The 26,736-nt window shown below is 56.8% G+C and overlaps 6 protein-coding genes across 6 annotated transcripts; 3 read left to right on the top strand and 3 right to left on the bottom strand.

The window, feature by feature from the left end:
* Positions 1-364: 364 nt before the first annotated feature.
* BXZ73DRAFT_42852 (uncharacterized protein) lies at positions 365-4,090 on the bottom strand (the record flags this gene model as incomplete). The annotated part of the gene is made up of 9 exons (XM_048019037.1): positions 365-524; positions 580-1,127; positions 1,183-1,408; positions 1,459-1,742; positions 1,795-1,942; positions 1,996-2,079; positions 2,135-3,259; positions 3,636-3,706; positions 3,854-4,090. 9 exons carry the CDS (start codon positions 4,088-4,090, stop codon positions 365-367), a joined length of 2,883 nt encoding a protein of 960 aa, XP_047880541.1.
* A 1,221-nt stretch (positions 4,091-5,311) lies between these two features.
* Positions 5,312-5,770, top strand: BXZ73DRAFT_98962 (uncharacterized protein; the record flags this gene model as incomplete). Its single annotated transcript, XM_048027845.1, has 1 exon — positions 5,312-5,770. The coding sequence occupies one exon, from the start codon at positions 5,312-5,314 to the stop codon at positions 5,768-5,770; it is 459 nt and encodes a 152-aa protein (XP_047880540.1).
* Positions 5,771-7,225: 1,455 nt separating this feature from the next.
* On the top strand, positions 7,226-8,831 carry BXZ73DRAFT_42946 (Formate/nitrite transporter; the record flags this gene model as incomplete). The annotated part of the gene is made up of 13 exons (XM_048019056.1): positions 7,226-7,339; positions 7,399-7,535; positions 7,592-7,634; positions 7,687-7,753; positions 7,821-7,874; positions 7,928-7,982; positions 8,034-8,115; positions 8,183-8,215; positions 8,273-8,299; positions 8,359-8,386; positions 8,442-8,491; positions 8,557-8,582; positions 8,657-8,831. The coding sequence occupies 13 exons, from the start codon at positions 7,226-7,228 to the stop codon at positions 8,829-8,831; spliced, it is 891 nt and encodes a 296-aa protein (XP_047880539.1).
* A 5,503-nt stretch (positions 8,832-14,334) lies between these two features.
* On the bottom strand, positions 14,335-15,686 carry BXZ73DRAFT_42764 (dihydrodipicolinate synthetase; the record flags this gene model as incomplete). The annotated part of the gene is made up of 5 exons (XM_048019021.1): positions 14,335-14,625; positions 14,690-14,876; positions 14,950-15,040; positions 15,125-15,507; positions 15,529-15,686. The coding sequence occupies 5 exons, from the start codon at positions 15,684-15,686 to the stop codon at positions 14,335-14,337; spliced, it is 1,110 nt and encodes a 369-aa protein (XP_047880538.1).
* Positions 15,687-16,397: 711 nt separating this feature from the next.
* Positions 16,398-18,234, bottom strand: BXZ73DRAFT_88747 (uncharacterized protein; the record flags this gene model as incomplete). The annotated part of the gene is made up of 5 exons (XM_048025069.1): positions 16,398-16,743; positions 16,796-17,487; positions 17,546-17,656; positions 17,705-17,813; positions 17,861-18,234. 5 exons carry the CDS (start codon positions 18,232-18,234, stop codon positions 16,398-16,400), a joined length of 1,632 nt encoding a protein of 543 aa, XP_047880537.1.
* Positions 18,235-18,982: 748 nt separating this feature from the next.
* Positions 18,983-26,380, top strand: BXZ73DRAFT_88746 (cytoplasmic protein; the record flags this gene model as incomplete). Its single annotated transcript, XM_048025068.1, has 16 exons — positions 18,983-19,248; positions 19,497-21,095; positions 21,178-22,968; positions 23,022-23,595; positions 23,651-23,782; positions 23,835-24,224; positions 24,284-24,362; positions 24,413-24,586; positions 24,646-24,724; positions 24,773-24,911; positions 24,967-25,193; positions 25,252-25,681; positions 25,722-25,839; positions 25,866-25,944; positions 26,000-26,173; positions 26,206-26,380. 16 exons carry the CDS (start codon positions 18,983-18,985, stop codon positions 26,378-26,380), a joined length of 6,426 nt encoding a protein of 2,141 aa, XP_047880536.1.
* Between the last annotated feature and the right edge of the window lie 356 nt (positions 26,381-26,736).

The raw sequence follows: 26,736 nt of genomic DNA, 5'->3' as shown, positions 1-26,736 counted from the left end.
ATCAGATGATGTATTATGCGTTACGTTTGAGGTGTGGCCGAAGATGAATGACAAGCGGGATGACGAGGTGTATGCTCGAGAATGATACAACAGAGAGACCAGCGGGAGCAGGAGAATAAACGAGTGTAGTAAGCACGATGGCGGTATCTTCACTGTCGGAACCCAAGGGGACAGGGAATGGCAACGAGGGCGGAGGCGGAGGCGCGCAGAGCAGCGAGTGGGACGAATTATAGTGGTATCCGGTGTGGGTAGCAGGAGGGCAAATAAAGCGAACGTGAGCGGTGGATAGAGTAAGCAATAGAATCAGACAGTGGATCGCGATGTGTACAAATGCGGTAGACAGGCAGACGTCCATGGGAAGAGCTCAGTGGTTCGGTCGATTCGGTCGTTTGCCGACCTTGGACGGACGGGGTGCGGAGGATGAGATGGAGAGGGCGCCATGACCGTGGGTGGGCACGAATTCAGAATCGATCTCGGCGCACTTGAGATGCACAAGGAGATTGTGCACAAACTGCTGCTCATATCTGCCAGCAAGATTTCTCAGTTAACGGACGTCAGTAAAGCGGAAAGGAAACGTACTGAGAGTTAGTGAAGACAACAACCATCGAGTCCGAGTTGCAACGAAGCAGATTTGGGGCCATAACAAGCGACAGGTTCTGACTAGTCATCTTCGTCGCCGCCTGGATCTTGTCCTCAAGGAACAGTTGCATGAAACTGACGACGAACAACACCACCCGCCGGTTCATAGTTGGGAGGCGCCGGACGATCTGTACGCACGCCTGCGGGTCGTGTGCGCTCGTGATGCACTCGTTGTACATCTCGTCCGGCACGAGGGGATCGCATAGCTCGCGGAGCCAAAGCTTAAGGAGGGAGGCGAGAACGTGCGGGTCGTCGACACCGTCAAGGCTGTAGTAGCCCTTGTCGATCCGTAGCTTGAGGTCCGAAACGAGGTCGCCGTCGCCGGGGACGCGGAAGATGCCCTCGGACTTTGTTCCACCAAGAGCGAGGATACCATCGGCAAGGAAAGGAAGGATTATCGGAACCTTTTTGTCAGGATAGTTGCGCTCTTGCAACCTGTAGACACCATCAAGAGTTTCCCCGAAGATGGAGGGGTGGAACGCAGCATCCTAGCATAGATTATGTCAGGTTGGAATGAAACCAGTCACCATATGCTCTGCTTACCGAAGCCGTCTCTATCTCAGCAGCACCCGGTGGCTTTCCTCGAGGGCCCTTCTTTGAGATGTACGCTAATCGTCGTAGACAGTACTTGGCCATGACGTCGATCCGACCCTCGTGTTGGGAGGTCGCTTGCTGAAAGTACGACTGCAGGTAGGCCTCAAAGTTCTTTGAGGGAGGGAAGGTGACCAGCAAAACGCAAAGCAGCTGCCAGCCTCTGAAGATGCCCTCCCTACACAACGCATTAGGCATTGGAGGCGGAGAGCAAAATAAAGCACATACGGGTTAGGGTTGCCGTGAAGCTGCTTCATAACTTGACAGTAGATCTCGTCACGGAGCTCCCCATGAGTGAGTCCTTCTCCCAGCAACCAGCGTTGCTCTTCCAACAACACGTGTGACGCCGCAGACTGAGGCAGCGACACGGCTGACGCATTGACGGAAGCCATGGGAGTGATGCTGCCGCCCCGCTCCCTGTCACCCATTACCCTCTGAATGATCCTAAACGTCTTGACGGCGTCCTTATGCAACGCCCGGTTAAGATTCAGTAGTGGCGTCGCAATTGGACCCTGCAGTGGAGACTAAGTGCGCGCTCATCAGCGAGGTGGAATAATGACTTACCTTTTGCCATGTCATCAATTGAGCCACGGGGATCTTCCGCTTGAAGATGAAACCGGTGCGATGGGTCGAAAAGTAGTGTTGCGCAAACTCAGACTCTGCGAACTGCTGTATATCGGAAGCAAGGTCGTGAGGTAAAACGGGATATTTCCTGGGCGGTCAAATTAGGACTTGACAAAGGGCAGGACCGGGATGGAAACATACCCAGTGTTGAGGGATGGACTGCGGGGAGACTTGTCGTAGATGGTGATGGGGATTGGTGTCCTGCCATTCCTATCCACCAGCTGGCTCATATGCTTATTTGCCTCTGTAGCCGGTATTAGCGCCAATAATGAAAGCGAACAGGATGTAGATGAACCCGCCTGGATTGAGTACGGGATTCCCGATTTCCTTGCCACGGATACCAACCGGGTTCGAGATGCTCCTCCTCGGTTGCGGTGCAGCAGGAGTGGGTCGAGTTGGTGTAGGGGGCACGCTCCGGTCCATGCTGAGTTTAAACTTGAACCTCAACGGCGACTCGGGGGTAAGCAGGCTGTCGCCTAGCGACACGCCGCTCAACAGGCGCGGATCTGTGTTGATTTTCATCTTAGGTGGAGAGTCTGGTGGCTGGGGAGAAGAGACGGAGCGCCGGACATGTCCAGCGTCCGAACGCGATGTGCTGTGTCCCATGTCTGACGCGCTGTGTGAGGGACGCGAATCCTGAGGACTGCCGTTGGACGGAGTGGCAGCAATCATCTCCAAGGCCGCAGAGAGACTTTGTGGCTGGGCAGAGCGGTATTCCATGTACGAGGACGACTTGGAGCGGGATCGATGCAGAGTCGGTTCGTCTGTTGAGCTCTTTCGGGGAGGACTATCCTTCTTGGGCTTGGGCATATCCTTCTGCTGGGGTGTAGTTGGTGCAGATCCATGATGTCGACGATCCCGTACAGAGCGAGACACGGATGCATCGGAGTGATACGGCGAGCCGGGGATGGGCGTGAGGGGATGTCCGCCGTCGAAAGAGATTGGGCCCTGGGATCCTTGTTGCATGTGGTCGGCGCTCGATGTCGACTTGCGACTCGGCCGCTTCCCTTGCGTTCCGTTCCGATTCGAAGGAGAGGTGGGGCTCGGTGGTGTTTGGTGGGTCCGTGTTGGGGTACCTCGTGTTGATGACTGCGAGCGACGAGCCTGTGCTGGACTACCGTGGTGAGGGGATTCTTGCTCATCAACATAAGAACGTGATCGCCGGTAGGGTGTGCGCTCCCCGGAAGACTTGAATACCGCCTTCATCTCGCCAACAACTGACATACGATTCGTGATGGACAGTCGGCGTGTAAGGGCGGTGTTTTGCAGGACGCCGAGTGGAATAACGAAAGCGTCATCTGGGCGCTCCCAAACTGTCTCCCCGGACTTTGTGTGGTAGTAGTAGGGCAAGCCGCTCGCCTCGTCGAACATCTCCCACCACTCGCCATCGGGACTGGGAGGTAGGCTGCAAATCGGATGCGTCAGTTATCGGCAAAACAGCTGTGTTCAGCAGACGCAGCAAAACAAGCTCCATGACTCGCCGAAACCAACCGGTCTCATAATCTGGATGTGAAGCGCGAATAACACGAAGGACAAATGGGCGAGGTGCATATTTTGTTCACAGAGGAGGCTGCCTGTCACCTCACGATGACGTGTTGCGTGGGCGAAATGTCGTGTGAATGCCCTGATCACGACGGATCACGGCTCGCACAATGGGGCCCGTCGGGAGGCTGGATGATATTCCCGAGTACTCCTCATCCACTGATTTCACCGCGTTTTCCAAAGACTGCTTGTGCTCGACCTTCCCGCTGATGAAAAATGAACAATAAAACCGCACTCACAGGAAGTTCCCCACAGGCGGGTCCCAACTGACGTCTCCGGTCGCAGGACACGCGTAGAAGGATACTTGGGACTGTCCGAGCGCGCATACAGTCCCGCGTGAACCCGCGTCAAAGCCATCGGGGGCAAAAGCAACGTAGATCAGAGATCACAGCGGCGATTGGGAGTGTGAGTGTCAGCGAATTGGAGGCGTGCGTGCAACGGGGCCAAGGGGGCGCACCTGCGGGTCCACTAGGGTGACCCAAAAGTTGGAACCCCAATCGTCGTCTCCGCGGGCGGCGGCGTGCAGGCTGGCATGGGAAGCGCGCCGGCCGTTTAAACGGAGCTCTGGCGTGGGTAGGACGGCAGCGGAGTTGGCCATGGGAGTGTTGGGATGCGTCGGCGTTGCATCGCTTGTTGCAGATGGTTTTGAGGTCGACTGTGTCTCAGGAGCGGGAGGAGCGGGAGCGGCCGACATGGATTAGGGGCCAGCGATCAAGCCCCAGCACAAAATCTGAGACAGAGCAGAAGAGAGACAGACGTCGACTAGGTAGTATCACGGAGGCCTTGCGGGTCTGGGGTATAATGAATATTGCGCTGGCGAGAGGGGCGGAAAGGTGGGATCACGGCGGTTACAGGCAGAGCGCCTTGCTCGACCACTGTATGGGCGCTGTCTTCGCTACGAACGACGACGATCTCGCACCTCGTTCCTCTTGCTCTCATCCGAAGACGACCACGATCTTCTTTGTGCAGCACGTCGTTAGCCTGTGAAGATGCAACATCTCCTGGGGGCTATGAATGGTGCTGGATCGAAGACCAACTACAAGGTTCGCAACCGCGGATGAAATCACGCACCGAGTCTGCAATCTACACTCTTGGTTACTTCTCAAGATGGCAAGTACCCGAGCCTATCGTCTTCGTGCTCCAAACGGGATGTTTGGCGGGACCAGCGTGGCCGGGGCGGGGCGGTGGTGAGGCGTGGTCGGGGCGGGTGGTGGCGAGGCGTAGTGTCCGGGCTATGTAGGCTCCTTTTGACGGTTCGTCCCATCGGACTCTGTGAGGCTGCGTTCTCCCGCTTGGCCTACTTATTCCGGTGTTCGTGCATGCTGCCGATCTCCCAACGACATCGCCTCCGTGTTCTCAGCGCGTGGGTCTCGGGTCAACAGTGCAGTCATCCGATCATCTAGTCTTGCGCTGGTAGCACAAACCGAAAGCCCACCCAAGCACATAAGAGCTTGCACCGCGGCATTTGGAGGCCACCTGTTCGTTTTCCCATAGTTCCCTGACCAAGATAACCATCAACTACCATCAGGTATGTTGCACACACCGCCTTCCTTGCCAATGCTGAACTTGCTCTCTGTGATCCAGCCCGCCATGGTTACCCTCTCAGAAGACGTTTGGCACATCATTCTGCGCCTCGCGTGCGTAGATGGTGGACGAACAGGAGCTGCTCTTGCTCGCTCTTCCAAATTCTTCCGAGAGCTATCCGCTTTCTCCCGTTTCCACTCGGTCACACTGCACAGTCTCTGGGGCATCCAGAGTTTCTTCTTTGTCTGCAGTCCGCTATACCGTCCACCTCCGGCGTCTTCCCTGTTCACCACCTTCTGCTCACATTTATACCACCCTCCGTCGACATGGTCATCCTCGGAGACTGCTACCATTTCCGCGACCTTCACTCCTGGCGCGAGGCGAAAACGGCATGGAACAAGCGTTTCGTTCCTATCCTTACCAGCTCTTCACATGTGTTGCGCCTGGCCTCCAAACCCTCACGGTTCTCCAGCACAACGAAATACTCCTCCCTTTCGTCCGCGCTCCTACTTTCGCCAATCTCCGCGAAGTTACCATCCATCTCGACGACGGCTTATTCCTCCGCGACAAATCCGACTCCAATGCCGGTTGGCCCGAGCCAAGCGATCCGAACAACTGGGGTGTCGGCTCACCGCCAGCCGCGGATGATCTCGCCGCGGACCCACCCTTTCCAGCGTTGACACGACTCCGTCTCGTAAACCCCGGGACCCCAATGGGTGTCCGACTGTCGCTATGGCCGCGCGTCGCCCCTCATGTGCAAACCCTCGAGATCATCGCCGAAAAACAGGTCCCATCTCAGTTGATGGATCATGCTCCGGGTCCCGAAGACTTCCGCGAACTGAGACCATGAAGATCGAAACCAGCGACCTGGAGGCATCCGGGACGTCACGGAAAAGCTGTATGGATGCTTTGAGCTCGCCCTGTGTTCGTCATCCGGCCCATGGGACCATGGAGGATTGGTGAAACGGTTGTCGGAAGACTGGCGAGCGCGTGCTGCCTGGGTGTAGAAGCTCTCCGCAGCCGCAGGAAACGGCTTTCACGAAAGCCTCGCTCGCATGGATGGAGAAGGTGTCCGCAACACGAATGTAGTTCCTAACCCGTTCCTTGGATTATGTCATCGTCTGGTGTCCAGTCCATGTCTGTTATTTGCCAACGTTCTCCCATCATGAACTGATCGATAATTTCTCTAGTTGTAGCATTTTGTTGGGTTCTACCTACTGTCTTATATCACCCGCTCTATCTCCCCACCGGTCAGCCGCGATAGCGGTTGTGGTAACCGAAAATGCTCATTCACCTTCATTATGTCATACCGTGGCCGTCCGTCCACCGAGTAAGGCACGCTCGAGTCACCGTTCTGAGACCAGCTTTCAAGGGTCGCGATGTGCAGTATCGGAGAACCACGAACGGCATCGTGCTTCTGAGCTTCTTCTCTCTACTCGCTATTGCATCTGCGCAGTCAGGTGAGACGCGAGCCCGCTGAACTTTCGCTCTTTCACCGCCAGCCACTCACGGGGATGTTCTATTGATAGTTCCTACACTCGTGGCTCCCTCCCTCCTTCCTGATACCGTCCCCGCCACTTCCTCGACGCCGGGCGCGACCAATACGCTCTTCAACAAATGTTTTGTCAAAACTCATCCGCTCTCGGTGGGGGAAAACTATGCAAACGCTTGTTTCCCCACATGATGACCAAATTCACTCATGCATCCTCAGGTACGCGCTCCGACCCCGCGTCCCACGGTGGGAGTCGACAGTGCCGTCGTTCGACTCTGAGCTCTATCACCCGCGCTTGAAGTTGGATCCGAACGCAGTTGGCGGCGGCAACTCGCTTCTCCTTGGTTTTTTGTAGAGGACTCTGCAAGAGCGGCGCGTCCCCGGTCCTCTCCTTATAGCGCACTGTCGAGCATTCAGCTCCACCCCACCCGTCCGCAGCTTCTTCTTCGCTGCTCCCGTCCCACACCGTTCCACAGACACGCACGCTGCCCATGGCCTGCCCGTCCAGTCTCCTGATTGCCGAAAAGAAGCATCAAACTGCACGGGTAGTGTTCTGGGATCTTCGCACCCCTTGCTGGAGTTTCGCGCCTTGCGACTGTATGGATGACACGATTCGCCAACGCGGAGCCGCCAGTCACCTCGCGCCAACGCTCGGGGACTAGTCTAGTATGGACTTGTATCCCCTCCGGGGAGCGGGTGGTATATATCTCGCCCCACCGCGCTTCGCCCGGTTCTCACTCGACGCACCCTGGGTCGCCCTCCTGCCACTTCCTGCACCACAGCAAGCCGTCCTCCCCAACGATACTGCGCACGATGGCTAGCCTCGATCCCCCCAGTACGCTCAAGCCGGCTCAGGTCGCGGTCGGCATGATCGAGAGTGGCGTCATCAAGCATAATACGCGGGCCGATCTCGTGTTCTTCAAATCGGTGAGCACGCATTCATCCAGTGCGCTATGTGCGAGATAGCTGAGGGTGCGCGCGGGCAGTTCGCAGCAGGAGCCATGCTCTCGTTCGGGGGGCTGCTCTTCGAGATCGTGAACGGCGGCTCTCCCGGGCTGACGGCATCGAACCCGGGCCTTGTCAAGCTGCTCGCTGGCGCTGTCTTCCCCGTCGGCCTTATCATGTGCGGGCGCTTCTCCCACGAAGCGAGAGAGCGAAGGGAAGCTGACGGACGTGCAGGATCGTGCTTCAAGGGCAGGAGCTGCTGACGAGTAACATGATGGTGTGTGCGTTCCCCGCTCACAGTCAGCGCGGTGTTCACACAGGGAATATAGATCTTCCCCATGGCGTGCATCCGAGGCGCCGTGCCGTGGTGGGGGTTGCTATTGAACTGGATCAACGGTGCGCCGCCCCTCGCCTGCGGTCTCTGCCGTGCCGAACTTCCTGAACGTCGTCCACCGGATCGCAGTCACATTCGGCAACCTCTGCGGGAGCCTGTTCTTTGCTGGGGTCCTCACTAAAGGTGCGTGTTCTCCTAGTTCAGCGCGTCTCAGCGCTTCCTCACTCGTCTACCAGCCACTGGTGTGATTTCGACGGCACCTTACAACACCGCTGTCGTCAACTTCGCTATGTGGGTGCTGATAGTGGGTGGAGTAAGTGCTGTGTACTGAGCGTGCTCCAGTCACAAGGCGGTCGAACCTGCATGGCACCAAATATTCCTGCGCGGCATTGGGTGCAACTGGCTCGTCTCGGTAGCCGTCTGGGTATGTCACGACTCTCCCTTCTCCTAGTCATGAGGTCAGCCCGGTTCTCACGCATCTACCGTCGCAGCAAGCAGCTGGCGCTCGTGACACCGTCTCGAAGGTAAGCAGCACAGTGCGCTCGGTCTCTCTTGAAAACTCAAGCCGGGCGTTTTCGCAGATCGTGGCTATTTGGATCCCCATTATGGTATGTGAAGATGTCGGCAGCGCTGGATTAGTATGCTCACCATCTGTCCCTTTTTATAGATTTTTGTGGCGTGCGGATATGACCACGGTGGGCATTCTAAGCCTTTCTCGCTTGTGCTAAGGAGTCTCACGCGCCACGACAGTCGTGGCAAACATGTTCTCCGTCCCGCTTGGTATCATGTTCGGCGCGGATGTGAGTACGCACGTCGGCTCGCTTACCGTTCCCTGTGCTGAACCGTCACGCCTTTGTGACCTCAGCTGTCAGTTGCTGAATACATCCGCAAGTTCGTACACTTCCATCAGCCCGTCAACTTTGACTGCGTCGAGATTGACCCTCGTCTGCCACTCCGCCTTGCAGGTCATTTATCGCCTCGTATCTGGGCAACATTGTGGGGGCGCTTCTCGTCGCGCTACCTGCCATTTACTTCTACGCGCCTGACTACCGCGTGGGAGGCCTCCGGGACGCTGAAGCGGGAGAGGTCATTAATGCAGGTACCAGCTGCGAAGACGATAGCAGCAAGAGGTCTCAGTGAACAACGACCCTTCACGACATGTGTATTACTCACCTCTGTAACACCTCTGTGCCTTCAACTGGCGCTTGTATCACATAATCCTCGGAATCCCGTCCCACAACGATGGTTCGCGGAAGCCCCATGTGCGCTCGCTCCCACCGACACGCACGCTCGGCCCTCGGGCGAGTCTGGGCGAGTGCATTTGCCAATCGATGTCCGATGGATGCGCGATACGAGCCACCCTCCGACCTCGGCGCCGACCTCGGAACCCCCTCCGAGAACCTCGCGCGCCGCCTGATCGTTCACGCCCACCGCTATGGCAATCTGGGAGGCTTTGGTGCCCCTTTACGTACTTGCTCAGGGAGGCTTTGCGCCGTGCGGTGCGCGCGTGCTGGTGGTGGTCCGGTCGGGACTCCGGTCATGCGCGTCTGGACAGCGGTCGTACGGACGGATATTCTAATTTCTGCCTCCCACATGACGCATGCGTGTTCGGAGCGCGGAGCACGGCGAGGCCTAAAATTCTCTAAAGTGGGCGAGGCTATCGATCCTCTGATGGCCGCACAGTCCGTCCCGTGGTTCGACGATGAGCGCTGTTTGTGCAGTTCGTATTGTCGCACACCGGACGCGCGGCCGCACACGTTGTTTTCCAAAACACAATATCAAATATCCGACTCACAGGTGCCGCACGGGAACATGATGCATATTTCGAGAACATTGAGGGGCAGAGCATGAGGCTAGCGCATAGCTGCGCGACCGCCGGACTGAGCGCGCGCCAGCCGACGGAAGTTTTGACTAAGTGAACATAGCTGTATATGAATGCGAAAACCATAATTCCTTCATTTGCGGTAGACTTCTGGTCCAAGCGTTTGAGACATACGAAATCTGGGAGTGATTGCTACTCGTTCAGGTGGCGAGTGGACGCTTCCGGTAGCCGAAGAAGAGATCTGCTAGTGTTTCGAACGGGTGGCTACGAAACCACCTTCTCCGGCTCTCGCGATGGCCAACCTTCGGGCGGACATAAGGTAGCTCCGATGACGAGCAAAATACGGAAGGCGCGGCAGAATGACCTTGCTGGCACGTTGCAGAGGGCAGAATGCGCCCCACCAATTTCAATGTTGAATGAAAGAAGACCACCTATAGAAGGATTGAAACGATATCACTTCGGGAATGCATTCGCTCCATTCCACTTGATGGGCACACAATGAGGATGCCATGACGCGGGGGGTACGTCGTGGCACCACTGACCGCTCTGTCTCGCAGGACGGTCCTGGACCGTACTTTCCACGACGGCATGCCCCAGCGCGTGCGATCCTCACCTGTACAACGTTCGCGGGAATGTCGTACTGCTGATCCGCGTAACGGCCAGGAGCCTCGCCGTCGCGTCGCCACAGAATGAGGAAGAAACGCTCATGATTCTCCGAGCACGCGTACTGTAGACGTGAACATGACGAACCCCGGGGCCACACGCACCGATGAGACGCTTCCGAGCCCGAGCCAGCCCTGGGCACCGTCCAGCAGTCATCCGAACCCGAATCTCCGTCGCTCCGCTCCCCCGTCCCGCTCTTCGCCCATTTCGGGTGAGGATCCCGGGGATGACGGCACTCACACCCCAACACGCCCGCCGTGCGGTGCGTCACCGAGGCTGGGCGAGTCAGGACACCTTTTCAGCCCCTCGTGTTGGCGGCTGAGGGCCAGCCGCTCCAGCTCCCGCGTAGCGTACTCGAAGGACCGGAGTTGAGCCAGAAAACCTTCGTTCGGGAAGGCGACCGGGCGTGCGCGGCGGATGGTGAGGAGGGCAGTGTCGAGCGACATGCCACGCGCAGCGATGAGGTAGGCGGCGGCGACGCTCGCGCTCCGCGACATCCCCCACACGCAGTGGACGAGGACGCGGGCCGGCGGGGGAGTGGCCGTGGGCTCGTGCTCTCCGACTCCGATTTCGACTCCGACTCCGCTTCCCCGCCAGGACCGCCCGTCATCGCGTCGTGGATCCACTGGACAGCGTCGTCGAAGCGGGAGAGCAGGTCTGCGTCCGGGGCGTCTTCGACGGGGAGTGTGGTGTGGGAGACGTGTGAGGGGAACCGTATCATAGGTGGGGTGAGTACCGTGAGGACATGGGTGATCCCGAGGCGGGCGCAGGCCAGAGGAGAAGTCGCGTGTATAGATCCGACACAAAAAGTCCCGGGATGATCTCGCTCGCCTCGAGGAAGACTTCGTCAGAGGGTGAATTCTGGGTGCAGACTCTTCGGAGCTGGTGCCTGAGAAAGTAGGGGTAGTCGTCCGTGAGTGAACGTGGGGTGTCGTAGAAGAAGTCGCCACGGGGAGGGGATGTATCGGGTTTAGTTGACAGGGAGCCGTGCTTCGGCCTGGGACGACCTATGAACGCCCGAGACGCAACATAATGTTGATGAGAACGCGCTCGATCATGAAGTAATGGATCGTACCTTCTCTGTTGTTGCGGCGGTATAATGGGGCATTGCGGGGCTTGGCGTGGTGGAGCGAGCGTCTATGGCCGATATTCTGCGTTGAGGAGCTTGCGCGAGTGCTCGAGGAATGGCGTATGCGGGTGGGATTGTACGTGCGATACCAATACACCGGGGTCGTCACAGCAGTTGTAAGAAGCGCGGGAAAGCAGGGATACAGACAACGGTTGAGCAGAAGGAAGGTACGAGGAGAACGACGTTAGTACTGAAATGCTCAGCTGGTCTGGTCAACAAGAAACTTGTCAGCCTCAAGCGGCGAACTGCCAGCCCTCCAGGCCTAGGCATCTCGGTTGCTACCCAGCCTTGTGTCGTCATTGCGTCCCAGGAGCGCTGCGTGAGGGTGCGAGGGATAAGACTTGCCTCATTACCGAAGTTTTCCCCAGCCGCCTCTCCAGCATGCTGCAGTGAGCGAGCAGCTAGTCCGCTCCCCCATATCTTGCCGTGCACGATAAAAATGTGGGAGGAAGGCTGCAGAACGCGCGCCCGCTCCACGGGTGCTAGTCATACTGGCTTTCGGGTTTGTGCAAGCCGTGATTCTTGGGTTGATAGGGGGGATTGAAACTTGAGGCCGGAACGGCTTTCCATGAGAGGATTGGGGCGAGGGCGGAAGGCTCATGTGTAGAAAAATGGCGTCGGTGGTTGCGTAAAGAGCAGGTGTCTGCAGCATGTCTGTCGGAGAGGAGGTCTCCCCGCATGCCGCGTCCGCCACCTGGGTCCACGAGGCTCGGAGTTGGAACTGTCGGAGTCTTCAAACCCGTTCCTCGTCTCTGCGGTCGGCCCGCTTAACCGCAGACCCTGCTCAGCATCCCTGCACCCAGCTGCATCCGAATTGCCGCACAGGACCGATCGTCTACACAGGTGTCCCGGGCGAGGCAAAACCTCACGAAGCAGCCGCTCGCCACTCCCCCTATCGATTGCGAGCAACAAACCAACTGGCGGCACCTCCTCGGCTATCTGGATAGAAAAATTACATCACAAGCCCGGTGGGACTCAGGTCGAGTTCGTTGCGGGAACATCGAACCGGTAGAGGGGGTGCGTCCTTGTCTCTTCACTTGACGGTCGGGCTACAAAGAGGATCAGACGCCTCCTTGGGTGGCTACCCATGATGTTGGCACTGACCTCCCCCTCAAGGTTACAGTGATGGGCGCATGGAGGCACATTTCCATTGTTCCCTGTCCGGGTGACGACAATCGGCTTGGAAGACTCGAGCCTCGTTGCACGAGCACGAGCCCGCCACCAACAAAGCCAAGTTGTGCCTGATGGAACAAGTCAGCCTTGTGATCGATAACGCAGTCGGCACGGCTCTGTACAGCGTGCCATAGGTGAATGCGGGGCAGCAGAAGCTATAAAGAGCCCCTAGGTCGTCGCCTATTCGGCACGACCCCGCTCGCTTGCGCCCTTCCTACTACTCGCCTTCACCCCACTGCCGAGCACCTCTGCTTCACCGAACTCTGGGCCCAGCAGTGGGGGCGGCATGCAAGCGTCACTCACCCCCGCGGGCACCACCCCCGCTCATCTGGTACGTACTCGCCAACATACACGGGCAGTGGAGCGACCGAGGCTCGCCGCGAACTCGCTCTGAGATGACACGGTGGTCTGGCTCTTCCTTCTTATGTACTCGGATGTAAACCCTGTGGCACGGGTGTCCGTCCGGGTACATACCATGAGAATGGAAGAACTAGACCATGGTATGACCTCAGAGAAGTAACGCGGTAGATCGTGCCGACGTGGTTGGATGACTCACCTACTGCGTATGGGCGGCCGTTCATCGCGGTGATTGAATTAACCTTCGACTTCAGACCATCTACGGATGTGATGAAGCCATGTGTTGAGTTTTGACCGCCTTGGGGCTGATAATGTGACTGCACGCGCGTCGAACATGCCCGCGAGGGCCGTCAGCTGCCTCTAGAGCTTCGGGAGCGTCGAACGCGGCCGCAGTCCCTGGGACCGCCGAATTGCGTGCGCAGTTGAGGGGCTTAGTGGGTGTGCGCGCCGTTTGGGTAGCGGAGGACCTGGTTGCACACTCAGCGTCTTGGCACAGGCGAGAGCGCAGCTATATGCGCACCTTCATTCCCGTGTTCAGCCCTACCAGCCGCCCTCGTGAACGCCCCCCGCACACACGGCGGTATCAGGGCACACAAGCGAACGACGTCGTGCCGCGTTTGTCGATGCACGAGACGACGACGACGTTCACGGAGAAGGAGAAGCTAGACGCGGCGCCAGACATGCCCTGGTCGGCTGCTAAGTTAGACTCGCCTGAGCGCGTACGTAACTTGCCTCCTGCCCATATCTCTGGCACTCTGCTGCTTTGATTCGCTCTTTTCTGCGACCAGAACGTGCCGAAGTCATCTTCTTCGTTACTGCGCCCCTCCAGAACTCACATGGTCTTTCCGGCAACCATTTTTCCGCCGCAGTGGCATACGACTGCCTTCGATCACTACCCGTGCTCACCGCGTGTGGGCGAGATCTTAACCCAACATAACAAGAACCGTCGATCGTTGGTGCCAACGGGACTCTATGTACCACGTCCTGCATGGTCGAGTGGGATGAGCACGTCGTGCCTCATCTTTGACGTTGCCGCAGTTGGGGGACGAGGTGAGTCGTCAATGTCACCGCATTTTCACGCGACTCAACCATCCCGGATGTCGTTCTCTGTTCTCCGAGTGAGATACCGTGGTCGGGTGAGTCGTCACACGAGAAACCCTTCACCGAGTCATGCAGCGCCCCATCTCCTACGCTTCCCTTCGATATACACGTGTTGTGTCGCTGTACGCGGGAGCGATGGTATGCACTCGATCAAGCATCATGGATACTGCGTAGTCTCATATTCACATTCCACTATTTATCAGTAATGTTGTACACATGGAGTGATCGTCTATCAGCGTGAGCGTATGAGCAGCGAAACACCCACACCGACCCACAAACGACAACGCGTCAGCCGTGTCCTCGACATGCTCCAGCCTCTCACTAGCCCGAAGATCCCGAGAGACGCTCCACAAAGTTAGCTTCTGGCCATGGGGCCGCGAATAAAGTTGCCTGCAGCCTCACGCCTTGGCCTTGCCGCTCAGCTCGCGCTCGACGCGCACGAGCTCCTGCGTGTGGGGGTGGGCCCATAGCGCCTCCACCACCTCGGGCTCGATCGGGGGCAGCGGCAGGCGCGGACGCCCACCATATCCGTAGAGTTTCTCGAGGAGCGCCTTGGTGCCGGAGATGTTCGCTTTGGCAATCGTGAAGTCGCCGCGGGCGACGATGCCCTGCAGGCGGCGCGCCTCGGGCAGCAGCGAGGGGTCCGTGCGTGCGGCTTCGGATAGGTCGAAGAGCTTCTTGATCGTGTACTATTCGACGGAGCGCGGGAAGAGTGTCAGGGATGATCTCGGACGGAGCAGCGGAATCACTCACGGGAGCGACGTTTCCGAGACCCGTAATGGCACCGTGCGCATTCACGTACGCAGTCGGGAGCACGAAGTCGATAAAGCCCCCGAGAACGAGGAAGGGCGCGTCCGGGTTCACGCGCGGGCTCTGTGCTGCGAAAGAAGGATCGCAGACTGTGGCGCAGATACGGGTGAGCTTGCCCACGTTGCCACACCTGCGAGTGAAGAAAGTCAGTAAATTTGGGACCGTAACTAAAGGAGACGTAGAGGGAGGATGGACAGACGCACGTGAGCTTAACACCGCACAAGTTGGGACATTCTTGGGCCAACTCCGAGATGAGGTCAGAGTCAAGGTCAATGCCAGCGGCGGCACCAGGATCTGTGGCATATGGTCAGTCAGCGGGTGCCTCCAGGTCATGGGAAGCAATATAGGGTATTGGTTGGGAGAGAGGAGCATACACACAGTTGTAGATCATCACGGGAATTGGACTCCTCGCTGCAACTTCAGTCCAGAAGGTCTTAAGGGCCTCCCTGTTCCCAGCAAGTGCGCCCGCGAAGTAACCACTGCAAATGACAATGGCATAGTCGGCCCCAGCACTGGCTGCCTCTTTGCAGAGCTCGACGGTTTCGCGCGTAGAACCAGCGCCGGTTCCGGCGATGATGGGCATGGTTGTGAAGCCAGCTTCGTCGAGTGCGGCCCGGGCGGCCTTGATGAGGGCGATACGTTCGTTGTGGGATAGGTGGTGGGCTTCGCCCATGGAGCCCGCGAGGACGGGTTGGACTCCCGCTTGCGCCAGGCGAACAAGATGGGAAGTGAAGGTCGCGACATCTAGGTATGATAGCGACCTGATTAGTCAGAGGAAATACGCACATCGACAGGAGTTTGGCTTACCCAAGTCCTCTGTATCCAGGTCGAAGAACGAGGGGATGGGTGCATATATGCCCGCGGTGAGAGGGCGTGATACACGGGAATGTCCATTAAGGTGGACGCCGTTTGCGCCATTCATGGTGGGTGCTGAAGACATGTTCGATGAGGAAATAGAGAGGAGAGGTGCCGAAGCAACCACGTCGACGTGGGCTCAATTTATGAGGACGTTGAACTGGCGAAGGCCCGCGGCGGTCCGGCGGTCCGGGTCTCGGCGGGCGATATTGACAGGGGGCGCGCAACGGCCCGGAATCCGCCCCGTCGCTGCCGGACAAGTGGTCACGGAATGGCCGGATCTGTCAACGCCTCGCAAAACAGTCGGAACCAGCGAATATCGACAGAGCACTCCAGCGATGGCCTCTTGCACAACCACTGATACAGCATGGCAAGCTACGGCTCATCTGACGAAAGTGCTTGTATCAGCACAGACGAACTCTTAACAAGTACATTGACACACCTTGAATAGTGTGAGAGCATGAGAATACAATGTCCGTATCAGGAGCCTGCAGCTGGGAGCATCCACCACAAGTTGGGTGAGCTCGCATTTACAAACTATATTGACCACCGAAACGAAGCCATAGAAGCGATATCCGAAGCCCATTTTCACCAGCGTGACCTTGCGCATCGCGGTAACTTCGTGAAATGCACTATGAGCTACAGAGTAAGCCCAGACCATTGATGTGATTCGATCGGAGCAATTGTTGGTTATATTGGTACCGCATATAACTGCGAAAGTGCGCATGAGCTGTGGAGCACGCTCATTATCCTGATAAGCGTACTTACTACCATTGATGTCATACAACCACGGAAACTATAGATCGAACTTCACGACCTGCTCTCCTGCACCGCGTTCTATCTTGAGCAATCGTTTCGCCACGCAGCCATACAGAGGTTTCGTAACAGCGCTCCCGCCGATCAACGCTGCCGCCGAGTTCGCGCCCACGCTGGTGGCTTTAGCAGAGAGGTTCTCCTTGAGGACCCGAAGAGTAAGCGATTGCGACGGAGACTCGAGAAGGATAAGGAGCATGTGGGCTGTCAAGACTTGCTGCGCAGTCGGTACTGACGATGGACCAGCAGGTGCAGAGAGGGACGAGAAGCTTGACGCAGAAGGCGACGACGGCGAGAGCTCGTGGGTCGATAACTCCCGCAGATATGACCTACCACATGAGATGAGCGCAATAGAAGACGAAATCGAGAACCAGGACTGACATAGTTTCCTTGGCACGAGGGGGTTTCCCTTTGCTTGTACTTTTCCCCAGGGCATCGAAGGGATGCCCAGGCATGATCACTTCTCCGACCGCTGCCCAGATCTTCTCCTGTTGGTGCGGCGAGACAAAGATGAGCAAGACGTTGAAGAGCGTAGTTCGAATACGTACCACGATGCGCTCGAGTTCCGTCGTCACCTTAATTCTCTGCCGGTGGGGTGTCGCGGAGTTAGACGGTCCGTCGTCTTGAGCTGCTGGAGGGCTAACGGCGTCCTCAGGCTCTTCAGGTTCGCTGGGATTCTCGGGCGATGCTTGCGCTTGAGGCTCCAATGCGGCACCAAGTACTACAGTTGGATCCACGGGTCCATCCAGCTCGTCCAAAACTTCATCTTCGCTATCTTCATCTTCCTGATCACTTGATTGACCCGGATACGCGTCATGGATAGGTGTTAGCTTCAAGGGGGCCTTCTTATGAACAGCGGTGGGTGTTCCAAAAGACGTGGTTGAAACGTTCGCCAAATCGACCTCTTCATCGAGGAGCGAGTCACCGGTGAAGTGCAGAGTGCGAGCAGCAGCACCAGGCGTGTTCCAGAAGGAGGCCTCTCCGTCATCCAGTGGAGGTTCAATAGCATGTCCTCTCGATTGGCGCCTCGACTTGAGAGGAGCACGGAGCTTCTTTGTGGCCAGCTCTTCTTTCTACGCGCAGTATTGGTATGGATGACCGGGATTGCAGAATAGATGAAATGGGACCCACTCTTTTCCTCAACCGCTGAATCTGAGACTGTAGTTCGCTAATGCGTTGTTCCTCATCCTTAATCGCGGCTTTAGGAGAGCGGGGTGGTTCATCGGGCTCGCTACTCGGGTGCTGAACTTAAGGGTTGGATAGACCCATAGAAGGTCACAAACTACTCACTTGTTCGAGTTGTTGATTAAGAACGTGTATGCTCGCTTTGACCTCCTCTAAACGCACTACAATTTGTGCAGCTTGCTCTGCTGCTCTTGGCATGGGACGAATGGACTGGCTACGCTGGTAAGTATCGGCGTCTGCTCAGAATGTATGGATACTCACTATCTATCGAGGTATTTCAAGGCGGCGTTGGCGTAAACCTCAGGGCCATGCTCCCGAGGACCTCGTGCCCCACCAGCGTTTCCAGCCCTTGAAGATGGCGGTTTGCGAAGTGGCGTAGCACCTAAGAACTCAACTCTCGTGATTTCAATGTTGCCGGGCTCTGCTTCAGGTATGGTCGGCTGAGAGGGGTGGACAAGCGAGAAAAGGCCTATCTCTGTGGGATCAATGTCGCGAATTATGTCTCCCAGTGGTGCTTGTAGGACTGCGTGCGTGAAGGGACCGGGGATGGGACTGTTGGATACGGGAGTAGCAGCTGCATGGATAGATCTGGATAATGCTGATATTCTGTCGACATGATCCACGATATTGGCCATCTTGAAAGTTGGAAAAGTGAACGGTCCTTGGATACCGTTGTTGGGGGCGGTGAGGAGATAGCTAGTGGCACATCTGCCGCAGACCTCTCTTGCCACTTGCCCAAGTCGCGTTGAACGCGTATAAGTCTGCCCTAAGGTGTCACGTGATATGGGCTTACCTTTTTCAATTTGTAATAAGAGCTCGGGAAGTGGACAAACTTCATGTTTTTTTTGCATAGCCTGGTGCCCTTCAATGCATCGAACAGTCGGTACTTTGGGCCATCCGACTTCCTGAACTGTTGCAACCACTTGTGGCGGTTCAAGGTTCACGTTCAGCACTGGTTGAGAACACGCGGTGCAGAGCTCGCTCCGACTCGAAAGCCTGTGCCTGCACGGTGGCTGCACCGCGGCCCCGAGAAAGAACGGGTATAGGTTTATGCCGGCGATAGTTTGGTGCCTTGCTGCTCCGAGGTCATTAGAACTGAGACTTGTATCACTGAGGCCTTCTTGATGCCGGTGTGATGCTTCTCGGTATTGTGATGTAGTCCCACCGCAACCACTGCACTGCTACGTGAACCTCTTCCTCCGTCCGCCTTCTGCGCGTCGGTTCTCATACACTCTCCTCCGCCAAACTGCATTCCTACACTTGAGCGCGGCATACACCCTATCGTTGGGCGCCAGCTACCTTCCTACTCAGCGTCAATCCGACCAATCCTCTGTAACCTCGACTTCTCACCCGTACTTGGAGGGCCAGATTCCTCACGTCGCCATGGTCAGCGCGCTCGGCCAGCGGAAAGGTGTCTGGGAACCCCTCCCGCTCATCATCTATGGCTACGCTGTCCATCCGCTTTCCCCAGTCAACCGTCGCGACACCAAGCTATCTAGCCGCACCCACCTCTCGGGCTTTACCGACGCTTCCGGAGAGGAGCATCTCGTCCATAGAGACGTAGTCTCCCTCGAGGTTGGCGACAACGTGTATGCGTTCGAGAAGTACACCCCGCGAGACAAGGAGGTTGAGGGAGTATGGTACAGAGGGTGAGTTATTATTGCTCAGATGACATCCGCTGCTCGGTCTTCCGGGGCTGGTTCTATACGTGCGCGCTGTGTGGCCTGCTACAGCTGCGCGTGCGCGGAACGAGTTGTCGGAGCGGAGATGCGCGTATGGTACCATTACCTCCGGCATTCTGTTCCTGCAGTCTACGTGTCTCGCGGTTTCTCGCAGACCCCCACGGGCAGGGCTCCTGTGTCTCACAGCCTTTGCTTTTGTGCTGATATATTCGCAGATATGTCGTATGCACGTCTCGTCGTCCTCAGGTCAACTGGTCGATGGCCTCAGAGCCCTCCACGTCTAGCTCGAAGAACACTCCCCGCGCAGACGAACTTCAGCAAGTGTTCATCGGGATCTTCCCGGCCTCCCATATATTCGTCCGCGATCAGGTCTCGGACGCGGAAGGTCGATTGACGGAACTGTTCAATGCTCTGAGCAGTCCAGACGACGGGAGGACGTCGGCTGAGGTGGTCAAGCACTGGAATGATTCCCAGAGGGGGATGGATCCGGTCCCCGAGGTGGAAGAAGGCGACGACACGGCGACTCGTAAGTCGTTCAAGCTCACTCCCCCGCCAGACCAAGCCCCATCTACCCGCGCTCGTCTCCCCGTATACCCCGCGAGCATCCGCTCGGCCTCTCCCACGGAGTCTCAGTTCAACAAGCCCATCCCTCCGCGTCCTACCCTCACCTCCGGAGACGACACGCTTTCTGGCACCGACCAACCTATCATTGACGAAATCGCATCCGCTCTGCGGGAATGGCATGCCCTCATGTTCCAGTACCTCGCTCAACGCGACTATGGTCTATTCAACGTGGTCCGCGACTTCATTGAAACTCTTCACCTTGGCCGGCGGCAGCTCCTCTCTCAAACTCTCAGCGCCGAAGAGACCGTAAACCTCCGAAGGGATTGTGTCGCCCGTCTGGTCTCTGGAAACCTTTTGCAAGGCCTCGACATCATTGTTCGGCACCCTAGTTACGGCGGCCTAGTTAACGTGGACGTTGAAGGGCCCGAGATCGACCCCCGCAGCTGGATGAGCGCGATCAGGATGTATGCGCTACAGGCCGCGCTGTCCATGATGGACGTACCACTCGGTCCCAACTCACCATACAAGCTACCGCATGTTAGCGGTTCGATCGACTACTCTGTCTCTGCAGCACAAACACCCCTGCCCATGTCAGCTTCAGTGCACTCTGCGTTCCCGGACCTCCCACGTCCCCGCGGCCACTCACGCCTCATCGGTTCTCTCTCCCCTTCCACTCCCACCCCGCCCAAGGCCAAGTTCTACCATGTGTTCTTCGACCTACGGGCGTTCGTCGCGTCACCGTGCGCTCCTGGAGAAACTGCAGAGCTTTTCTTCTCTCTTTACAATAAGGCCGACGCTCGTTTCGTCTCGGAAGAGTTCTGCGCTATCCTCAACCACAACGGGGTTCTTGCCCGGGATACCTCGGTCCGCATTCGCACGCTGTTCACGGATCTCGTTCAGGCCGACGCTCAAGATCCCATTTATCTGGTCTGCAAGATCGTTCGCAACGGTTTGCTGAAGATGGGCAGTAACATGAGTTCTATTACGGAGAACCCCAGGCAAACGATGATTGGCTCAAGCTACAACGTGTCGATGTCTCCGGATGAGTCCTACCGCAACTCGAGCTCGACGGAGCCCCCGCAGAACTTCCGTCGGCCTTTTGGCTGCGCGGTACTTGAACTGTCCCAGCTCGCGGCAATGGCAGCCGAACAGACGGAGGTTTCGTCGACACGTGAACATACTATGCCGATATACGTCCCTGCCACCGAGACCACGTTCTCCATGCTCCACCAGGAATCCTCAACCACAACGTGCGCGAATACGAGAAATCGCCTAGGTGAGAATGCCGTACATCATTGTTGCACCGAAGACAGCAGCTTAACTTGTTCACAGGGCCGAGATGTTGGCCGTATCGATCAAGATCTTCTATGGGGACTCCGGGACAATCGTCAAGGAGAATTCTTCACTTTTGCAGGACACGCCCCTTACCCAGCGCTTGGGTTTCCCCGACGTAGTCTTCCCGGGAGACGTCCGGAACGAGCTCTACATCAAGCTTTGGAGTGGCGAGTTCTCTAATTCTCAGACGACGAGTAGACGCCATGTTGGCTTTCCCCGCGGTTCAGTAGGCTCTGCAACAGGCAATGTTCAGGTCACCATGGAAGTGAAGGACCAAGACGGACGCACGATCGACCGTGTTGTCTCTCAATGCAGCGGTGAACCCGAAATGACGCAGTTCCATTCAATGGTGTTCCAACGTACAACCCAGCCTCATTATGGCGAGCTCGTCAAAGTCCGCCTTCCGTTCCAGGGCGCGCAGCAGTGGCATCTCTTCTTCACCTTCCGCCAACGCAGTTCACGCGACCGCTCATCGAGTCGAGACCCTGCGGAACGACCCTTCGCCTTTGCGTACCTCCCACTGTTCCCCGACGGACGCGCGTTCCTGGAAGACGGGAGTCACACGCTCATCCTCTACCGAGCCAACAACTTGCCGCAGATCACCACTGACATGTACCTCAACGCGACTCCCTGGCTCCCAGCTAATCACCGCCCCGAGCAGGTGTACATCCCACCAGAGCTGCAGAAGATTGCCCAGCCCCTCCGCGACAGTCTCGTTGTTCGGACATCCCTCGCTTCCACGAAGTTCACGCAGAACTCGGTGCTACTCAGTCTGCTGAACTGGGAGCAAATTACGGACCGTGAGCTCCTCTCGACCATCCTCAGTAAGTTCACGTTTGTCGGCGAGGTCGAGATCGTCAAGTTCCTCCGGGACATCTTCGACTCGCTCTTTGCCATCCTCGTATCCGCGAACAACCAGCAAGGAGAAATGGACGGTCTCGTCTTCAACGCATTGGTCACGGTCCTCGGTATCGTGCAGGATCGCCGTTTCAGCAACTTCCAGCCCGTTCTCGACGTCTACATCGAGAGGCACTTCAACTGCGCTTCGGCCGCGTCTCACATGATTCACTCGATGAACAGGCTCCTTCAAGATCCCACAGCGAGCGATACCGCATCGTCGCTGCGCGCCGCTCTCAAGGTCTGGCACTACATCTTCAAGTTCATTGCGCGCTCGCGGGAGCTGCAGAAAGCAAAGGAGATCGGAATGGGCGGTGGCGCAACCGCGGACCACCTCGAGGCGACCTTCAAGCGAGAATTGCGTGCCCACCTCAACGAGGTCAACAGAATGATGTCTACCTCCAAGCCTGCATCTATCATCGGGACTCAAACGATCGCGTTACAACACTTCACCTCCATCCTTCCAGAGCTTGGCAAGGTATTCCCGATTGTAGAGCTTGTTGGGATCGCAACGACTTTCACCAACGCTATCCCGTCCGCCAAGGGCAAGATCGTCATTTGGAAGCTCATCACATATCTCCAAATCGTCAAAGGATTCCTCTTTGACAATGCGAAGTCGCGAAGTTTGCTGGTAGAAGCAGTCGGCATCTGGCTCAAGACTCAATTTGGCAAGTTCGATGAGTTCACGCAAACACTTCCTGGCGATACCGAGGCAGCGCGTGACGCAGCACGTGTAAGCTGGCTGGAGAGCATCCGTCTGGCTGTCACTGTGATCGCCATTATGCTCGACAAGCTGCAGCAGTGTCTCGTCGACCCCGACATCGTTCGGGATAACAAAGCCTTCCGACAGGAGCAGTACAACGTCGAGTACCTGCTATCCCTCCTCCCAAGGTTGATCATTCGCCATCTATATTTGCGCATATACTGAAACAGGCATTTCTCAGGCTGTTCGATTCTTATCAGGAATACCAGAATCCCGCGTCTCTCCGCGCAGTCGAGCGGAACCGATCGTCCACCCCAGTCACGAACAGCTTTCCCGTCACCTTTCCAGAATCATATCCCTTTTCCCTCGCGACGCAAGCGCCTAAAACCAACCCGACGTCGTCGACGTCGCTCAACATCAAGTCCGAGTTCAGTCCAGGCCTCGGCGAGGTCGCGATTGTGATCCTGGTATTGATCCTGTCGGCACCTAAGCGCCATGTGCAGGGCTTCCTCGAAGGGGTGCTGGAAATCGAGGGCCGAGACCATCTCGAGCACCTCCTGTTCCAGTTCTTCAAGGTGGCTCGGTCGATTCTCAACAACGAGGCGTTCCCGAAGAACTGGCTCAATGTCAACATCCTCGCGCACCGCGTGCTGCTGAAGATGATGGAACCTGTTGCGTTAATGTTCGAACGCTCCTATGTTCCGGATGAAGCTTCTGGTCAGCCGTTCAAAGCTGACCTCTGGAGAGAATGCTTCGACGTGTTGTTGAAGCTGCTATCATCGGAGCATCTCGTCATCGAGGAATTCAGCCCTCAGGTTCGTCGGTCGGCTTGTGATGGCGTAACCATCACTAATAACATTGGTTACACAGAAACGACGGGCCGTCTGGCGACTCGCGGGCGACATTCGTGGAGAAGGCGCGACGCTCCTCTTGCGCCTGTGGAGTGCTCTTGGGTGGCCAGATGAGACTGCTACGGAGGAAGTTGCTTTGGCGAGATATACAGTCAGTAGTTCCCCATTCTCGCACCGCGCTCTATACTTACTCGATGGTACAGAACTACCAGGCAGCGTTGAACTCGCTTGTCGGGCACATCGTCAACCTTTGTCTCAGCAACCACGACCAGCTTCGCGAGAACGCCGTACAGGTGCTCTACTGCATGATCATCGCCGAGTACCACACATCGAGGAGTTTCGATCACATCGAGAACGAGCTTGTGAGCAAGTTGGACACCCTTTTCATGTCGGACAGCAAGGGCGACGACATTTCGCGCGCCTTCTTCATTGGGCATCTCCGCCACCTCTTCGATTCCTCGGACGTCGACGAAGAGCTGCGGACCCGGGTCATGCTCTTCCTCGATTCGGTCGACGTCTTCCTCGAACTGCTGCTCAGTGTGCGCGACCTTCCAGAAGGAGAAGAGTTTGCGGATGATCGGGTCATCGCTACGGTATGTTGTCTTTTCGGCTCGCGTTGTGGCCCAATTGTATTGACCGGTTGTGGGTGCAGCTTCGCCTGATGAACTTCATTCGCCGGATCGGACGCGATGAGATCTACATCAAGTATGTTCACCAGCTCGTCAACGTAAGTTATTGTCCCTCCGAGTGGTTAGAGATTTCTGACCCTGTTTTCCACTAGATGCACCTGCAATCCCAAATTACGTGGAAGCTGCGCTTACCCTCAAACTTCACGCGGATCTCCACGACTGGGATCTCAACTCCTTCACTCCGCCAATGGAGGATCTTGGTCTTCCCCAGCAGTCACAGTTCCATAGGAAGGAGACACTTTGCCTGCTTATCCTTGACTACCTAGGTACATTTTCCCCGCACTATGATTCTCAAGTCTAGTAGGGTCTAACATCAGATTTGTAGGCAAAGGGAAAGCATGGGAGAGCGCGTATGAGATTTGCAAAGACCTTGCCGCCAAACACGCGGAGGTGACGTTTAACTAGTGCGTCCGACGTTTGCCGTGCCTTGTTCCAAGCTAACCTCCATCTAGTGCCCGTCTTGCTGAGATCTTGAGGCATCAGGCCGCACTTTTGGAGCACATCATCTCCGATCAGAGATACTACTCCGACTACTTCCGCGTGTCCTTTTACGGCAACTTCCCCTCGGCCATCCGCAACAAGCAGTTCATCGTTCGTACCCACCTTCTCCACGTTTGCGGAGCCCTGGCTCATACTTTTACTCCAGTATCGTGGCTACGAATGGGAGAAATTCGGCGCATTCTGCGAGCGCATGCTCAACAAACACCCCGGAGCACAACTCCTCAAGACCATGGGCGATCCTCCTGTGGACATTCGTTTCGGAAACGATCAGTACATTCAGTGCACAGCGGTCACTCCCGAACCTCGTCGCGAACTTCCCATCTTCACGAACCCAGACGTTCCGCCTCAAGTCCGTGCATACTACGAGCACAGGTTCGTAATCATTCAGCTGCTCAATGTCTACAACACTAACGCATAATTGGATCATTAGTGCAATCAACCTGTTCAGTTACTCGAGACCCCAGTCTAAGATTGCAGATGGTATGGAGGAGGTCTGGGTCGAGAAGACATACCTCAGCACGGAGGAGTACTTCCCAACCGTTCTCCGGCGCTCCGAAGTGGTCGACACTCAGGTCGTCAACATCTCCCCGGTAGAGACTGCTCTTCTCGAGGTTGAACAACGCACACGCGAATTGGCTGGTTTCAACCAGAAGTACTCCTCTTTGGCCAAGACCGCACAGCACGTCTCTACAAATGCGCTTGCGATGAGTCTGAACGCGGCGGTTGATGCTCCCTTGAACAGCGGAGTCGGTGCCTTCCGACAAGTCTTCCTCTCCGACAACTATGTTCAGAGGTACCCGGACCGAGCGGAGCAAATCGAGAAGCTGCGCAACGCGATTGATGAGCAGGTGCGTTCCAAGGTTATCCCCTCGGATACTATGCTCATGTTGTGTTCCACAGGTCCACATGATCTACAGCTGCCTCAAGCTGCATGGACAGTTATGCCCTCCGGAGATGCTCGCATTCCATGCCACTTTGGAAAAATTCTTCCAGAAGAACTTCGCGGACGAGATCCAGCGTTTATCTGTCGATTCGTCTCCGGAGCCACGCGCTGTTGGTGCTGTTCCACCTCTGCTCGTCTGCCACCATCAACGGCACTCCCATCCCCCAACTACACCAGCCTGTATGTTGCTTTACTCCCTACGAAGTGATGGCATCTGCTCACCTATTGATTCCAGCTCGACTCAACCGCTTAACGTCGGGCCGATCCATGTGGGAATGACGTCCAGTGCTCCGTCTCCGCTTTCGCCGCGCTCGCATGAGCAAGCCCTGCCTGTCGCAGAGGCGCCTTGGATGAAACAAACGCCTCTCCAACGACACCTCGCCCACCTTGCGCGCCACGGCTTCAACGGGTATCCTCGGGTCCGGGCGACAACGGCGGCAGTGACTCTTTCTCAGAGGAGTCGCCCCGAAACTCCGTTGTGACAGTGGGCAATCACCCCGTGCCCAACTTCTCGGGCGCTGCATCTGTGACGGTCTCGACGTTGGGCAGCATGGGGTCTATCAAGGGACGGTTCTCGAAGTTCGGAAGTCTCAATTTCGGCCGGCGGGATCAGTGAGGGCAGGCTTGGCCGGACGGCACTGTGAGGCAGCGTCGGAGGAAAAACCGAGTGGTTCCTTGGAACGAGGCTGAGGTCGGGTATGGGGGTTGGGCATGATGTAGTGCATCGATCTAAGGAAGAGGGCGAGTTGGAAGGATCCCACATACATACCGCAGGTCGCTATATCCACATACCACTAGTTGGGCTCCTGGCTCCGCGCGCTCCGGACGGCGTGCAGCTGAAGTTGACGTACCTGGATTGTTCGTTTAATGTTGTACAGTGTAGCTTCCCGTAATGTCTATGCTCAGATGTTTATTCTTTCTCCAGGCACGGTGCCCCGCGGTGTTCCCATCAACTGCCCCGGTCCGCCTTTC

The sequence above is a fragment of the Epithele typhae genome, assembly GCF_022376455.1.
Source record: "Epithele typhae strain CBS 203.58 chromosome Unknown BXZ73scaffold_9, whole genome shotgun sequence".
Taxonomy (NCBI): Eukaryota; Fungi; Basidiomycota; class Agaricomycetes; order Polyporales; family Epitheliaceae; genus Epithele; species Epithele typhae.
The sequence above is the reverse complement of the archived record's forward strand: the minus strand, read 5'-3'. Positions and strand labels throughout refer to the sequence as shown.